At 41.6% G+C, this 15,554-nt stretch overlaps 4 protein-coding genes across 5 annotated transcripts; all 4 read right to left on the bottom strand.

The window, feature by feature from the left end:
• Positions 1–111: 111 nt before the first annotated feature.
• ube2nb (ubiquitin-conjugating enzyme E2Nb) lies at positions 112–2,021 on the bottom strand. The gene is made up of 4 exons (XM_061269314.1): positions 1,862–2,021; positions 790–1,036; positions 575–715; positions 112–504 (listed from the first exon to the last, which is right to left on the bottom strand). The coding sequence occupies exons 1-4, from the start codon at positions 1,889–1,891 to the stop codon at positions 437–439; spliced, it is 486 nt and encodes a 161-aa protein (XP_061125298.1). The 5' UTR covers positions 1,892–2,021; the 3' UTR covers positions 112–436.
• Positions 2,022–2,340: 319 nt separating this feature from the next.
• On the bottom strand, positions 2,341–3,330 carry mrpl42 (mitochondrial ribosomal protein L42). The gene is made up of 5 exons (XM_061269315.1): positions 3,188–3,330; positions 2,947–3,007; positions 2,799–2,883; positions 2,542–2,705; positions 2,341–2,464 (listed from the first exon to the last, which is right to left on the bottom strand). Exons 1-5 carry the CDS (start codon positions 3,264–3,266, stop codon positions 2,419–2,421), a joined length of 435 nt encoding a protein of 144 aa, XP_061125299.1. The 5' UTR covers positions 3,267–3,330; the 3' UTR covers positions 2,341–2,418.
• Positions 3,331–3,768: 438 nt separating this feature from the next.
• On the bottom strand, positions 3,769–6,861 carry pwp1 (PWP1 homolog, endonuclein). The gene is made up of 15 exons (XM_061269307.1): positions 6,676–6,861; positions 6,470–6,528; positions 6,235–6,398; positions 6,055–6,140; positions 5,889–5,985; positions 5,564–5,674; positions 5,353–5,483; positions 5,197–5,267; positions 4,896–4,992; positions 4,769–4,830; positions 4,590–4,698; positions 4,441–4,531; positions 4,248–4,369; positions 4,076–4,181; positions 3,769–3,991 (listed from the first exon to the last, which is right to left on the bottom strand). Exons 1-15 carry the CDS (start codon positions 6,739–6,741, stop codon positions 3,897–3,899), a joined length of 1,467 nt encoding a protein of 488 aa, XP_061125291.1. The 5' UTR covers positions 6,742–6,861; the 3' UTR covers positions 3,769–3,896.
• A 213-nt stretch (positions 6,862–7,074) lies between these two features.
• ano6 (anoctamin 6) lies at positions 7,075–15,349 on the bottom strand. Of its 2 annotated transcripts, none has more exons than XM_061268981.1 (20): positions 15,019–15,349; positions 13,802–13,872; positions 12,977–13,105; positions 12,522–12,587; positions 11,957–12,247; positions 11,780–11,893; positions 11,599–11,714; positions 11,155–11,289; positions 10,937–11,042; positions 10,798–10,858; positions 10,566–10,711; positions 10,407–10,484; positions 9,749–9,977; positions 9,411–9,580; positions 9,231–9,328; positions 9,016–9,146; positions 8,425–8,630; positions 8,151–8,347; positions 7,943–8,048; positions 7,075–7,881 (listed from the first exon to the last, which is right to left on the bottom strand). In XM_061268981.1, exons 1-20 carry the CDS (start codon positions 15,107–15,109, stop codon positions 7,666–7,668), a joined length of 2,757 nt encoding a protein of 918 aa, XP_061124965.1. In that variant the 5' UTR covers positions 15,110–15,349; the 3' UTR covers positions 7,075–7,665. The 2 variants fall into 2 exon arrangements, with proteins under 2 accessions (XP_061124965.1, XP_061124966.1); XM_061268982.1 differs by lacking the exon at positions 15,019–15,349 and adding an exon at positions 13,521–13,611 and having other exon boundaries at positions 13,802–13,878.
• Between the last annotated feature and the right edge of the window lie 205 nt (positions 15,350–15,554).

Below are 15,554 nucleotides of genomic sequence, written 5' to 3' on the forward strand. Positions count from 1 at the left end.
TCATCTCCCTTCAAGGAAATAGTTTTAGCTTTCAAAGAGGATCACAAAACATGGCATGAAAAAAATCAATTTCGAGTGTATACGCCATAAAAAAAATGGACGATGCATGTATTAAAAGTAGGACAGCTTTAATGCATGATGATTTCGTACCAGTGTGCGCCTGGCGTTTCCATGATACTCAACACACATTATTTTAAGACTGTAGTGAGGGGCGGGGGGTCATTCTGTCCATGCATTTAAATAGCAACACAAGGGAAGACGAAGGGTGGAAGGAGGGAGGGGCGCAAACACATATTAAACGCATCTTATAAAGGAAAAAATAAAAAATAAAAGTCACCCCCCAAGGTCTGCAACAGTAGATTTCTTTCAAATAGATGTGGATTTATAATCGTATTTTGTCCGTCAATTTCAAACATTGACAGATTGTTGATCACAATCAGACGCCGGTGCTGCTACTGTGACGGTCGTTGCTGCAGTTTGCGTACATCTTGGTCCATGCTCGGGCTGCGAGGGACGGGCGAATCAAGGAATCGTAAGCGGTGAGAAACGGAAGATGATTTGGAAAATGACAAACCTGTCTCGATGGCGGTGCTTTCGCTTTTCTTCCACTGCTCGGCGACGTCGTTTGCTAGAGGGTCGTCGGGATTGGGGGCACTTAATAAAGCCTGGATGGAAAGCAACACCGTGCGGATTTGCAGCGCCGGAGACCATTTCTCTAAATGAAGAAGGGGAGAGCATTTAAAGTAAGTCCAGTAAGAACCAAGATAGGGCAAAAAAAATAAAGTTTACCTTTCAAAATGTCTAAACAAATTCTCCCCAGTCGGTCAACATTCGGGTGGTAGATTTTGGTCATGAATCGCACTTTGGGGGCTGCCATAGGGTACTCCTCTGGGAGAAACAGTTCAAGTCTAAAAGTGCCACCTTCGAAAGGTGAGTCTTTGGGTCCGCCGATGTACACGTGGAAGTAGCGAGCGTTGCCTTCGTCAGGCGTCGCCATGATGCCGGGTACGGGTTCTTGCATCAACCGCTGCGTCTCCTGAAAACGAGTCGGGATTATCGCACGTCACGGTCCATGTGACACTTGTGATAGGAATCCTTAATGACTTAAGTAATTGTCAAAATTGTAGTTTTGAAATGGATTCAAACATATTTAAATGAAGCTATGCCAAAAGCCACTTAACATTTCCACATTTTCAGGCCTACTCAGAGAGTTAAGTTTGAGCAGAAGTGTGTTAAAAAAATTCATAAAAATACTCTTTGCTTTTATGGCCATAATCTCGTTGAATTTTCTCTCTTAAAAAGTATATTATACATATTTTGATGTTAATAAAACCTTTCAATTAGCAAAAGATGACTTCGACGCTTTCAATGTGATGTCTGAGCAACAAGGAAGTAGTTATAGCCGTCAGTTAGCTTTGTTATGCTAATCGCCGTGAAATCCAGCTAAACTTGATTAAAAGCAGTTATGGTGGTGTGGAAGTCTGAGCCAAACCCGCTCAATAAACGACTCTGAGTGGGCCTTGATAAGTGACTTAAACTGAGCCTCGCTATGTGGATTTCTGCAGATATAAGTCGCTAGCCTGGAGAATCTCATTCATAGCTCCACTTGAAATGTGACATTATATCCGTGTTCCCACGACACGATCGCAAATTTATAAAATTGAAAAAAAAATGCAATCAGACGTAGATGATGAGGTGAAGGAGCAAAAGTTGCAATCATAACACACGAGACAGTTAGCCGAAAAGCTAACCATGCTAACGTCAGGATCCGCGTACCCGAATGTAGCAAAAATACCCTTTCGCGATGAAATTAACACCGCGCTGCACCACCCACGTTCAACGGCGTGATGTTGGTTTGTACCTTGAGAATTCTGCGAGGCAAACCAGCCATTTTGTGTGTCTTTTTTTTAGTTTATTTTTTCTTCCAATATCTATATTTTGAGCCGTGCAAGTCGCCTTCTCCTTAGGCTGGATGGACTGCCGGGGCGGGTCCCACCACGCCCGCTTCCGGTTTTGTGTGACGTCACAGAAGAAAATGCAGTCGGTCAGGACAGTCTGCTTCTTGAGTTTTCGAAAACAAAAAAACAAAACAACAAATTCAGAGACACGCTCCTATGACTAACTTGCTCCTACTATACTGTCCATTTTCTTTTGTTCTGATTGATTTATTCCTCAAAACAAGTATACATGTAAATAAAATATATACATTTATATATTTGGTGATATATCGCTCTGGACTTGTATCAATTTTAATACCTACTTAATTTGAGGAAGTATTAAAATAAGTCATTTTTATTCTATTTCTTACTTTTTGAAAACCTATTTTACTCCCAAACAGGATTCTGTTGAGCAAAAAGATGTGTATTTATTTGTAGTTTATTATACAGAAACATAGTCATAATACACACATATACACAATTATCTGTCCTTTGGCGTATTCCTCTTTATCCGTCTCATGTGGTACCTATAAACAGCGAGGAAAATCAAGCGTAAGTAGATTTTCAAATATTAGATTTTCCACTAAGTGCGCCTTTGACTTACTGTCCAACTGGATACCAGCGATGCTTGGTGGTGAAAAACATCTTGCTCAGCTCTTCTATGGTGGGACCCTGTTTGTCCCTAAGCACCTCCTTGCTGAGGTGGGCCTTCAGAACCTGCTCGTGTGTCTCGGCCGGGCTGCTCAGTGGGTCGGGCCTCTCGATCGGCTGCAGCGGAGCAAAGAGAAGGTACATCTGATATGAATGCAATGACTGAAATATGAGTTGTGTTTTCTATACTGTATTTTAGAGCACTCCTACCTGGGTGAGCTCATACGGAATATCCACGGTTGGATGGTAGCAAACAACGGTGTTCCCGTCTGACGTCACACCGACCTCCATATCACTAATGACAAAATAAAATCAATAAATTACAGTGTATAACAGGTACACAATATAAGAAACAAACCTGCAGTCATCAATGTTAGGACCACGGATATTGGACGCATCTCGAAATGGAACCCACAAAGCTGCAAAAAATGATTTATTGAGATTTCACTATTATCAAGTTTGCATTTAAAATGTCACTTGTAATGTTTTCAATTAGCATTTCAAGGTTAGTGAGTTACCGTTAGTTTCACTCGCAAATTAAGGAGGCCAGCTGCGTAAGGGATACATTTTAAAATAGAAACAGAAAATAGTATAATTACCTTGGACATGTGGCGATCTGTAAGAGTTAAGAACTGTCGTTATTAGTCTGTTTATTTTGCTCAGGTGACCCGACGCCATGCTGCTGTTTCCTTGTGTGCCCCACCGATTGTTTCCGGGTAAACTCGCATCGCGGAGATTTTACATTGGTTCCGCATTACTTTAGTTCCCATTTTACGGGAAGAGGGGGGATGATTGTAAATAAGTTAGTAAATAAGTGAATCGTTGTAAATAATTCACGTTTTATTGTTATTGTTTACTACGTTCTTATTTTACAAGATAAGTACAAGTTGTATTTTAGAGGGGAATAAATTCACTTAGTTTAAAAATAGCGAATGCATACTTTTCAATTATTAAGAAATACTAACTTGCATCCTAAAATGATTGGATAAACTAAATAAACTAATAGAAATGTGATATTATCTCCTTTTATAAAACAACACATTACATTTAATGACAGGATAAATCCTGATTTAAACAAAAGAAATAAGCATTTTACACCAAGATAATGAATGTTTTCATTTTCTAAAACGATAAAATGTTTCTATATAATATGCACTTAAAATCATTACACTGTATCAAATTATAGTATTTCATGGGACTTTTATGTTAGGAATGAAATACCAACAAATCATATTATATTAGCATATTCCAAAACTGTTTATACATTTTTTTTAACCAGTATGTCATATCAGGATAGGTGTTGTCCCACTACGAGGTGTCCATCACTCCCATGGCTGCAGCACCGGATGTTTCAGATTCATTGTTCACCACCAAGCGCTCCCGATTGCCGAACACTGTCGCCACTAGAAGTAATCATGAAAAACAATTCAAGAGCATTTCAACCGAAAGCTCGTTTGCGACTCAATCTGAGAGATTTTTGATCCTACCATCTGTGACATCGGTGATATCCCAAACCCGCAAGCCGTCTTTCTGTCCCCCGAAAGCGTAAGTGAAGGGTCGATCGGGACAACACGACGCGCAGAACATCACGCCCTGCGGACACAAACATCAAGCTCCTTCTCCATTTGCCTCATTTGAATCATTTTGCAAAAGTCCTACCATTTTCATGTCCCTCGAATGCACCAGATTGGGTTTGTCGCCCAAAATGTCCCAGATCTTGACGTATTTGTCTGCCGACGCTGTCACCATGCAGCCTTTAATCTGGCTACTCAGGTCCAAACCTAAAAAAAAAAGTTGTGTAAGTGGAAGTAACAAAGAACTACTTCACACTCGAGTCATTTTTCTCACATACCTGACACTTCTGCGTCGTGCGCCTTCAGCGTGAAAACCGGCTTATTGGAACGGGCGTCCAGGCAGTACACAAAGCCGTCCTCCGTGCTGGCCTGAAACAGCCACAGATCAATAAACCGGTTCCGAATATTTGGACCTGAAATAACCTACCAGGAAGTTAAACGGTGAAAAGTGGTTCCAAACCAAGCGCTCCACCTGACCGCTGAACCGCCACGTGCGGTAGCCGTCTGGGCTGCGGCAGTCGCTCAGGAGAGCAGTCCTGCAAAAAAAAAAAAAAAAAAGCGCAGGTTACAAATGTAACTCTTCAACAACCTTGACATGTGGCGTACTTGTCGTAGGATCCCGACAGGAGAGTCTGCGCCTCAAACGGGTGGAAAGCCAACGTCTGAACCTAAAATAGAAAAACAAGGATGGTCAGCGGTGTTGATTCAGAAAGAAAAAAAATCTGCGTCATACTTCATCGCTATGTCTGCACAGTGTAGTGGCGGGTTTCCCGCGAGCTAAATCCCACAAGATGACGGTCGCATCTGCTGAGCCGCTGGCCAAGACATTCCTGAGAAAAAAAATGGAAAATTTGCATTTCCTAACTGGTGATGGCATAAGTACATCTAATTGATTCTAAAAAATATTCAATACTGTGCTTAAATAACTTAAATGAAAAAAAAAAGTAGGAGCTGGAGCCCAAAGTTTAACGCAAACATGGTGCATCAGCATTTAGCTGTTATGCTGCACTATATTTTTGAGAAAACATCTTTACCTGACCAGTTTGTTCCAAGACAAATCCAACACCGCATCAGTGTGTCCATCCTGAGAATCCGTCAACGCACCCTAAAATCCACCCAAAGAAGAATGACATCACACTTTACGGATTCATACACATAAAAAACATACGTAAAAAAAACCAAACAATTACCCTCTTGGTCTTTTTCTTCTTTTTTTTCACATTTTTGCTGCCCAGTGAGAAAACAGGCTCCAGGCAGTCCACCACGTCCAGGTCCCAAATATCGATCTGTGATGTCATATTGCCCACCGCGGCGTAGTTGGCTGGACATAGCAGAAGAAAAGATTAAACATCTCCACCAATTCCACAATGCCAAAATATGACAAATAAGGTTGATTTTTACATCGGGATTCCTCAGGGTTTGGATCAAAGCTTAGCCACTCGATGCTTAGTGGATATGCTGGCAGCAGGATGTCATGGTGCACGTACAGAGATTCCTCCTCGGCATTGTACACTGGGAAGAAATTGATTAAGGTTTTCAGTGATTACCTCATCGGATTTTTTTTTATTTTGCATTATTAAACAATATTCTAAGCGGGTCACCATCCTAGCATTCTATTGTAGAATCTGTGGCTTTGTATTTGGCTGAACAATTAATCAAATTGGCATAGTTAATGTAATTAATCCTTTCAACTCTATTCTATTATTCTCTTTGGTTTGATGTTTACCGTAGATTTCCAGGTTGCAGCAGTCCTTGTCAGCCTTGCCAGCCAGAATGAGGTTGTCGTTGGGCTTGATTTGGAAGTCGTCTCGCTCGTATTGTTCCTAAAAATAGCGAAAGATAATGAAATGTTATCTTCCAAATGGTTCATGTTCACCGAGTATTCAACTCACAGTGTCTTTGATTGTGATGTACGGGTCTTCTTCATTAGAGGCGAACACGGCGAGACCTGCCAGACTGTCCCCGACGTTGGCCCTTGCTATTTAGTAAAAATAAAAGAATAATGTATATTCTTATAAGTATACTTGCTTGTTACTCAGGTGACTAAATAATATGTTGTCAAAAGAAATTACCTATATTTTCTTCATCATAGGTATCTAAGCCGTATTCTACAAGGTCATCGTCCTCATCATCCTTTTCTTTATTTTCCACTTCAACAACCTCCACAGCAACATCCCCAGCATCGTTGTCTGCTACAATGCCGTCATCCTCCTCTTCTTCATCTTGTGCTTGTTCCCTGATTGATTGATTTTTTTTTTAGAAATTTTTTTTAGACATTATGATTAAAAAGACTGCACGTAAACGCACCCCAGCTCATCTTTTGCCTCATTGAGGATGCGTTGGAGCTCCTCCTGGGTCAACTCAACCTACAAAAAGAATAATTCACTTCATGAACATAATTCACAGATAACCCCTTCAGGATTGTGTTTATAAAACAAAAGGAAACAGTCTTGTTGTGATTAGCATAAGAGAGCTAATGCTAGCGAGAAAATCGTTCGGACTATTTCACTTACTTTGTCCGGTGTTTCCTTGGCAGCACCTCGCTTCACCCATCCGACACAAGTGATTTGAGAACTCATAATTCACACAAAAAAAAGGTAAAATCGAAGATTCACTATTCTATAGAAATAAAAGTTGGAAATATCGCACGCAGAACTATCTGCCTACAAGCCAACGTGGTTTTTGCGCACGTTGATGACGTCACACATCAGCAAAGCCCCATCCGTCTGCTAGTAAATGAACAAAATGGCAAAAACACACTATTATTTTTTTTTACTAATGTCTTGTGTTATGTCAAATCTCAATTTCAGCCGTCAAATGAATTTGATTACGCTGAAAGAACAATTATAGTCAAGAAACTAAAAAACGTAATCACCTCACCTCCATGACAAAAATGACAAACGGCACGCACCTTTTTAATGAAAACAATTTAATAGCTCTGTATAAAAGACGATTGCCCTTTGTAGTGGTTATAGTACCATCATAGAGCGTGGCAATAATACAGCAGAGGTATTGCAGATATAAACATGCAGTCAAAAATGTGCAGTGCAGTGGTCACGTCATCGGACGCCATCCGACCCGCTTCAGATTTCCATTAAAAAAGTGCAGCATTATAAATGGAGTGTTTTACTATTTTTTTTGACAGGAACTTAATCAAACTTTGACAAAGTGACTAATGGACTTCCTGTAAACGTTCAACATTTTGAGAGATTTCACACATACTGTTTTGCTGCTAAAATAATCCAAATCAATTTTTTCTCTCGTGGATTCCGTCTGTAAGTATACGTTGAGAAATGATTGTGATGTAAAAATAAAGCGTAATCTATGGCTTTCAATAATACTGATATATGTCAGAATTTAAAAACAGTAAAGCTTATCACGAGCTGTCTAAAAGTAACGACCTCATTTTCTCTCTGCAGTCAGACGCATAAGCGATGGTTCTCCTTATTGTCCAACTTGACAGTTTTGTTCATTTTCATTCACGAGCCACATTTGTCCTTTTTTCAAATATCCAAATCCAACGCAATTTCCCGTTTTCCGTCGGAATTCTTGTGCAAAACGTCGTGGATGGGCTTAAGGCGCTTGGTGACCAGCTTGAGGTTGGTCTCGTGCAGGATCACCTGGGTCAGGTACTTCTCCCGTTTCATTTGCTCTTTGACGGCGTACGGCACGTCGGGGATGACGTAAGACAGGATGAACTTGGTCAGGTAAACGATGTGCTGTCAACAGACATTCGGTTAGTAACTCAAAACTATTTTTGTTTTCGCTCGTCTTCCTTACCTCGACAACTATAATGAACGCCATTTTGGCAGCGATCACATGCCAATAGTAGATGTTGTACTCGTACTCCTTAGGGTGCCCGGGTGGGTAGCGGAAATCTCGATACCTGCAAAAAAAAAAAAAATTAGGTTAGTGACAGTGGTGAGATGCCACAATGTCGATTTTTCAGGCATGATTTTTTTTTTTTACTGCAATGTCCACTTTTTACCTGCAGATGGTGATGTTTTCCGGCGCGCTTAGCGGCCTGCTGTAGTTGGAGAAATCGTTAACGTTGAAGATGGACAGAGATCTTTCGATGTAGCCCTGCATGGTTTGAGAATCATGCTCCCCGTACGGGTGCACGGAGAAAGACCAGTAATAGACCAGCCGTGGGATCATGTCGGATGTGAAAGCGATGATCATCGCCTGGGCACAATGCCGAGAAATCCACAATCGGTGACGTCGTACGATCGAGGACGTCAAACCGGCCGGAGGAAACTCACGTTGGTGGCGACGGCCAGGATGGCGACGCCTTGTAGGATAGGCTGCCAGGCGCCGATATCCTGGGCCTTCTCCGGAACGATGCGGCGGAACTGCGTGGTGATTTTCCAGGCGTCCACGCGGATTTCAAACAGGTTGTTGACCAGAGCCAAGACCGGAGCCAGGGGGAAGGAGGCCACGAAGAGGGTGACGAAGCCAAACTGAATGACTACGTAAGGGGGGAAAAAAAACACTATATTATGGACAGCACAGGTGTCAAATTTAAGGTTTGGGGGCCAGATACGGCACTCCACATCATTTTACGTGGCCCGCGAAGACAAATTGTGCGTCAAATTCGTGTGTCATTACTAGAATTGCAAATCAATATCTTTTTTTTTTAAATATTTGACCAGTTTTTACTCGTCTGATTTGAAAAGGAGTTATTTGTCAGTTTGTTTTGTAGCTTTTTTACTGTATATAATATGAGGTGCTCATGCATTTATTTGGGCCCTCTGAAAGAAGCTATGACTACAATGCGGCCCGCGAAAAAAATGACTGACACCCCTGATCTACAGTATATTCAGATATCTCAAAATATATTTCCATTCCATTACCCATTTCCAGGTACTCGTAGAAGAGTCCCAATTTGGGCATGGACTGAAGCTGGTAGTCCTGCTCCCAGCGAGGGGTCACCTTTGGTGACGGCGCATGCGTGCAGTAGCGGAAGATCACGTTTTTCACCCACCTGCGAGACACACGGGCGAGGTCAGAGTTAAGCTGAGCTGCTACTGCAATACCGGCGCTTCTCGTGTTATTTTTGCTTGCTTACGGTAATAAGACCTCTTGGATGTTGTTCCAGATGGCTTTACCGCCCATGATGATTGACAGCTGAGTGGTCAGTTCGATCAGACAACCACCGGGATCACACTGAGGATAGAAAAAAATAATAATAATCAGAAGACAAATCCAAACAGGCTCAGAGATGCAACAAGATGAAGACAAATCTTACCTCCTCGTTACGGTATTTTCCCAAGAGGTAGACGGGTCGTCCGGGATAGCCGACGGCCTTCCCTTTCGCGAAGGCGATATAGAAACAAGACGAGTAGTAGTTGACGAATTGGAAGAGGAACATCTTGAGCGTCAAGCTGTTTTCGTAGTCCGTCTTGGTCCTTGGCAGCTCTGTTTGGCGAGGGGATGCATTTCAAATTAATGTAATTTGACCACTGGAGGGCAGTATAATACAAATACATGAATATACATGGAGGTGGTTTCTCTAACATTAGCCATTCTTCACAGAGGATAAAGAATATATGTTTAATGATTTTAGTTGTCATCTCAGCGACCCACCAAAGTTAGTGATCCAGATAGCGACCCGCTCGTATAGCATGTTGAGAATCATGATGACCACAAAGCTGATGAGTGAGGCCGTGACAGACGTGGCCATCTGCGGCGTCACGTACTCCTTGAGAGGCTCCAGCTCCTTCAGGTCCTGGGTTCGCAGCCTGGCCGAGAAGGCAAAGAAGGCGGCCAGGCGGTACACGGTGATGGCCACGATGGAGGCCAGGATGAGCAGGATCTGTGACGTAAATATGCAAACTTCTATCATGATGGGGTTTGGACTTGAAGGAACAATAATGGAAGAACTAGAGGAAAAAAAAGAATAATGTTGATAGGAGAATTTGTGTAATTTTTGGTATAAAAAATATAGTGAAAAGTGAATTTTTTGCTGTGTGGAAAATTTTTTAAGTGGTGCAGTGAATATTTTGAGTTGGAACCAAGTGAAACCTCTGTTGAATGTCTCATTGGGAATAAATGGGAATTTGCGGTGTGAAAAATCTAAATTTTGTAGAAAACTGAAAATCTGGAATAAATCATGGAAGGCTTGAATATTTGGAATGGGGAAAATAGGTCAACAAACGGAAAAGTAGAAGTGTGTCCAAAATGCAAAGATAATTTAAAAAAAAAAAAAAAATTCGTGGTGTAGAATACCACACAATTATCTCACCCAAAATAAAACTGTCCCGATTCCTATTGACACTCGAATGCATCGTCCACAGGCTGTGTATGGCACTTTTTCCTTCACCTATAAACACACACACAAAAAGCTACTATAATCTTTCACACATTTCCGCCAAACTGAAATGACACCAAAAATGCAATTCACCCCCGTGATTGGGTTTTTCCTCTCATATATACACTTGGCCTCGTATTCAGCCCGGGGCGGCTGCTCTTGCTCCAGGAACTCCACCGTGTCCCACTGGTATTCCAGTTCGGCCTGGTAGCGCTTCCAAAATTCCAGGAAGAGTGTCACTGCAGTGAGGAGGTGAACACAGACAAACCTGCACATCTCAATCATGAAAAAAACACAACAACAACTTTAAGCTAAAGTGCCTTACCCCAGATTGCCATGAAAACCGCAAACACCAGCGTGCCAAAATTGTCAAATATGCACAGTTTCTACAAAACAGAAGCATTCCGTTAAATCCGCTTTCATACTTCTAATACGGCACATAAATTCATATCTGCTGTCCTGACCTTTGAGGCTTCACAGGTGCTGTTTAAGAGCCAGTATTTGCATTCCTGGTCACACTGCGGGCACATCACTATGTTGCCTCCGATCGCTGGGTCGCACACCTCTTTGCTGCAAACATACAAGACAGCAGAAATCTCATCTGTCAAATCCAGCGATTTGCCGAGGACGAACAATAATGAACCCACAGGGGAGATGAAAACGAAATGTGTGGGATGAATACCTCCACGTGCTGGTTTCTTGCGTTTTGTATCCGTATATGAAACAACTGAGACCCACGACAGCAGCAAGAGCCAGCATGATGGTGTAGAAGCCCAACCAGGCAAAATAAATACCAATTTTCTCACCGTAGTACTTCCTGTAACAAAAAAAAAAAAAAGACACTGTCAAAATCTCATTCACTGCACGAGAGTCTCACTTTAAATGGCTTAACAATAAGAAGTGCATTTGAGTGGGCGTGGCTTTAAAAGGCGGAGCCTAGCCTGGTGAGTGACGTGGGAGCCAAGCTTATACTGAATAAAAATGAACAAAATCTCAAACAAACAAATAAATAATAAAATAATAATAAAAAAAAATTAAGAAAAATAATTACATAAATAATAAAATAATAATAAATACTTTATAAATAACATAAATAATGAAATTATATTTTAAAAAAAATAGTTACCTTATGAGGTTGAGCGGCTGCATCTTGTAGAAGCTTCTCGGGTGAGCCCACTCACTGTAGAGGAGGAACCTCTCGTTGGGGCAGCCTTCTTCTTGTGACTTCACATTAAACCTACACTGGATCAACACACAACACAGAGTGAACCTCCAGCCAGGGGAACAATCGGTCGGCCGCCACTTACATCATGGAGAGGATAAGCAGCTTTGTAGACAGCGCTGTCTAATAATTTCCGGATGCCAAACTTCTTCACGTTGCCTCGTATCTCATAGGGGGCTCGACTCAAAATGTAATAAGCCTGCAAGTGAGCGGTGTTGTTTATTGCGATGCTAGCGACGGCCATTTTGAGGCGCCATCTCACCATCCGGCTCCGCATGGACGAGGTGAAGAAAACATCTTTGTCCTTGACGTAGAAGTACTCCAGGCGGTCTTTCTCGAAGGGGGCGGTGAAGAACTCGGCTTCCTTTCTGATGAGGTTCTCGTTCGGGTAGAAGGGCTTGGTGATCGCCGACAGCCACTGCCACCACGGCGAGCGCTGTGACGACAGGTCGTTGGGCTGGATGGGCAGCTTGATGTGCAGCACCTCGGCGTACGTACACAACGTATCCCACGGCATGTGCACTTTGACAAACACAAGGTTGTCGTCCGACACCTGCATCGGAGATATTTGCTTGATCAGTTCTTTATGAACACTCAATTTGGAAGTCGAATAAAAAATATTTTTCTGAAATAATTGGAATGAAAAAAAATCTACAATTTTATTCTACATATTTTTATTCTTTATATTTAATTTACATTCAGAGCTTAACTTTTTTTAAAAAACCATTTAGTCTGTCCAAAATTCAGCACCTATGCCTGACTTGTCCCGAAACCAGTTAACATAAAATCCCACAACCAAACCAGCAAACCTAAAAGAAGCCACTTACAGATCGTGTGGCCTCCAACTCCATTCCCATTTTCATCAGGCTGGCCTCAAAGTACTCCCGCCGTCTCTGCAGAAGAGGAAAACGCCTTATTGTCACTCACCAGTAAACACAAAATACCAGCAATGTTTATTTTGGCTAAGCTGCTCTGCAGCCAGCCCTTTAAGAAGAAGCTCTTGTAGATGTGGCAAAAGTAAAAAGTGACTGAAGAAATTCCAAATAGCAAACTTAACACACTTGTGCAGGTAAATAAGCAGCTTGGGCAGATTAAGAACTCACTCGCATTCTTACAATAGCTCACGTACACCACTCTATTGTGAAATACAGCTAAAGAGCACACAAGCGATGATCCTGTTCATTTCCCTCCTGGTACAGATTCATAAATATGATATAAAATATAATAATATAACAAAATTATAAAAAAAGCAAATTGGTATAAAATACAAATGGCTGTGTACCTTTCGCCGTGCGACTGTGTGTCTCTTCTCAAACTCCTTCCTGTCCTCATCCTCGTAGACCAAAATGAAGTCGATGCGGCGGACGCCGTCGTTGAAGAACAGCGAATCGGGCTTCTCGTTGAAGTCGGCCTGCGGACGAAAGCGCAGCCGCTCAGGTAGATTGTTGGCTCGGAACTCGTACTCGGGTTCCTCCTCGATGGCGCGCATGTCTGAGAGGGGAGGACGACCGGCCCGTGCGGCGCCAATGACGGTTTTAAATGTCGTCGCGGTTTATGAAGGCGATGTGGGGCGGGCAAACATTGGCAGTCTCCACTCATATGTTAAAAAATGATTTGGCAAGTGTAGCTACTTTCACCACTGCAGTTCTTACAGTGATGTAAAACCATAATATTACCAAATTGCACTTTTTCCTCAGTGTTATGATTCAATATATTAAATTTATACAAGATTTTCTAGAAAACTTATTCTCAAATTGGATTATATTAACTGGTTTTCTGCGATTGGTCATGTGACGTTCGTAAGCTGAGCTGTCATTGGTCGTTACCTGAGTGAGCCCAGAGCAACTGTGATGTCATTTTTAGTCGACAGCAAAATGGTCGCCCGCTGAGATGGATAGAAATGGGTCCATTTTGCAGCTTAATTCAAATTTCAAAAAAAAAAATTTAATCAGAAAGCTGTGCTTAGACAAATGGGGACCACATAGAATATATTTTATATCAAGATTTTTTTTTTACTTGATTTACCCTTTAAGTAAGCATAATGGATCAGTAATGGAAAATCGTTTCTTATGTGTTTAATGAATCTGTAAACTATAATGACGCTCACCAGTTGCACTTTAACAACCGTCGAGCCTTCCGTGATTCCGTGATACGTTGGCAGAAACTCCTCGGGGTAAACTGGAGAAAGATAAAAATGGCGGATTGCTTGAAATCAGATAGGGAAGTCAAACATCTGCGATTTTAGTAATATGATTATCTTGAGAGGCATGCTGCCTCACCACTTCCTCTCACACTCACAACAGTGCAACATATGCATTCTTTGAATGTTATTTATTTTAGCCCAGGCTGCCTGTTCAGACCTGTTTGATGCCCTCCCCATTGTGAGTACAACTTCCTGTCTGTGCTCACACACATTTCTATTTTTCCATGTGTGATTTCAGTTCAAGATCATAATAAAGCAAAAACTTTGTATCGCCATTTTTTTCAGTCTTAATAATTCTACCAAAGCGTGTGAGTGTGAATAATTAATGAGCCATTAAAGCAAAGTGCACTAACTGATGTCTGATGTTTGAGGGGTAGCAGGGAGATCAATAATATCAACTCTGAGAAAAAATCTATCTCAAGATCTGTGTGGGGGGGAAAATTTCAAATAATGCATGTGGGTAGAGGAGTGCAATTTATGACATCATCTGGATTTCTGTATGCATTCCAATGTGGAAGCTTAATTCTGAGGGCAGTTCTTCATAACTCCTTTTGATTAAATACAAATAAGTTTGCTCGTTTTTCTGCTAAATATTGTCCATTGTTGTAAATGTAAGTGTTTGCACTAAAGAAAATGGGTAACATTCAAGCATGCTGCACAAATAAACAGCAAGTTTTACCCCTTTTAAAGACAGGTTGGACTTCATTCCGTCCCACTTCTGCAGCATAATTCCATTTTAGTAATGGAAGCAATAACAAAGCAACGGTTGCTAGGCAGAACCACATCATCTAAAAAAAATGGCAGAGGGCCCATGTGATACCCCTTGGGACATGAAAGTTTTTATTTATATATATATATATGTATATATATATATATATAGGGCATGGAGACACGCCCCCTGGAGCAAAACATAAATTTGTGTTGCCAGCAAGTCTCAGCACAAATAAAACCCATGTAAATGACAACACACACAGATTTCAACACACTTTCGTCAAGTTATGACTCATGGAGCATGGAATTGTCTTCCTTCCCATGTGTGCCTGGAGGGCCGATTTTCTAAAGAAGTTTCGAAAGAAAATATGCAATAAAGTATAAAAGCAGCTCAAGTTGGTTTGCCTTACCGACGTCTTCTTCTATCATTTCCAATCGGGCATCTCCCCCGAGTTCCTCGGCATCTGAGAGGGACTCCATCTCCAGGATGTCGTTCTCCATTTTTGACCCGAAAGTTTTCGCTCCCCGCCGAGCCCCTTCAGTTACTTGTTTGGATATCACAGCAGCTTAACGGCGGCGTCCCGCGTACATTCTTTTGTTAAGTTTGGAACACTGACTTAGGTAGCGGTAAACTTTGGACTAAATTGAGACTAAAGAAGCGGCACGAAACGAAACGGGTGGGGTCGAAGGAGGAGGAGGACAGCAGGCGCTTACGTTCCATTTCATTTCTCAAGCGGAAGTCCAAATTTGGTTGAAAATGATGACGACACAGCCGGTGAGGAAACCAAGATGGCAGCCTCCTTGAGAGCACTTTTTTTGTTATTGTGATTCATAAACACATAATTATGAATGTATTATTTTTAAATTTGTTATATATAAAAAAAATATTTTAACTATTTCCCCACAAAAAAAAAGTAGTTTGGAAAACCATGACAGCCTCAAGGGC

This window comes from Syngnathus typhle, linkage group LG21, assembly GCF_033458585.1.
Source record: "Syngnathus typhle isolate RoL2023-S1 ecotype Sweden linkage group LG21, RoL_Styp_1.0, whole genome shotgun sequence".
NCBI classification, from domain to species: Eukaryota; Metazoa; Chordata; class Actinopteri; order Syngnathiformes; family Syngnathidae; genus Syngnathus; species Syngnathus typhle.

Bases quoted from the DNA above. Each gene is read 5' to 3' on its own strand.
- ube2nb (XM_061269314.1), bottom strand. From the start codon at position 1,891: ATGGCTGGTTTGCCTCGCAGAATTCTCAAG. The intron at 1,037-1,861 runs GTACAAACCAAC...ACTCGTTTTCAG, and splicing joins TGCCTCGCAGAATTCTCAAG to GAGACGCAGCGGTTGATGCA. The intron at 716-789 runs GTAAACTTTATT...TTCTTCATTTAG, and splicing joins TTGTTTAGACATTTTGAAAG to AGAAATGGTCTCCGGCGCTG.
- mrpl42 (XM_061269315.1), bottom strand. From the start codon at position 3,266: ATGGCGTCGGGTCACCTGAGCAAAATAAACAGACTAATAACGACAGTT. The intron at 3,008-3,187 runs GTAATTATACTA...CATTTTTTGCAG, and splicing joins CAGATCGCCACATGTCCAAG to CTTTGTGGGTTCCATTTCGA. The intron at 2,884-2,946 runs GTTTGTTTCTTA...TTTTGTCATTAG, and splicing joins CCTAACATTGATGACTGCAG to TGATATGGAGGTCGGTGTGA.
- pwp1 (XM_061269307.1), bottom strand. From the start codon at position 6,741: ATGAGTTCTCAAATCACTTGTGTCGGATGGGTGAAGCGAGGTGCTGCC. The intron at 6,399-6,469 runs GTGCGTTTACGT...TCAATCAATCAG, and splicing joins GAGGCAAAAGATGAGCTGGG to GGAACAAGCACAAGATGAAG. The intron at 4,699-4,768 runs GTACGCCACATG...TTTTTTTTGCAG, and splicing joins CTGTCGGGATCCTACGACAA to GACTGCTCTCCTGAGCGACT.
- ano6 (XM_061268981.1), bottom strand. From the start codon at position 15,109: ATGGAGAACGACATCCTGGAGATGGAGTCCCTCTCAGATGCCGAGGAA. The intron at 11,715-11,779 runs GTAAGTGGCGGC...GTGTTGATCCAG, and splicing joins CTGCTTATCCTCTCCATGAT to TGTAGGTTTAATGTGAAGTC. The intron at 11,043-11,154 runs GTATTCATCCCA...GTATGTTTGCAG, and splicing joins CAAGAAACCAGCACGTGGAG to CAAAGAGGTGTGCGACCCAG.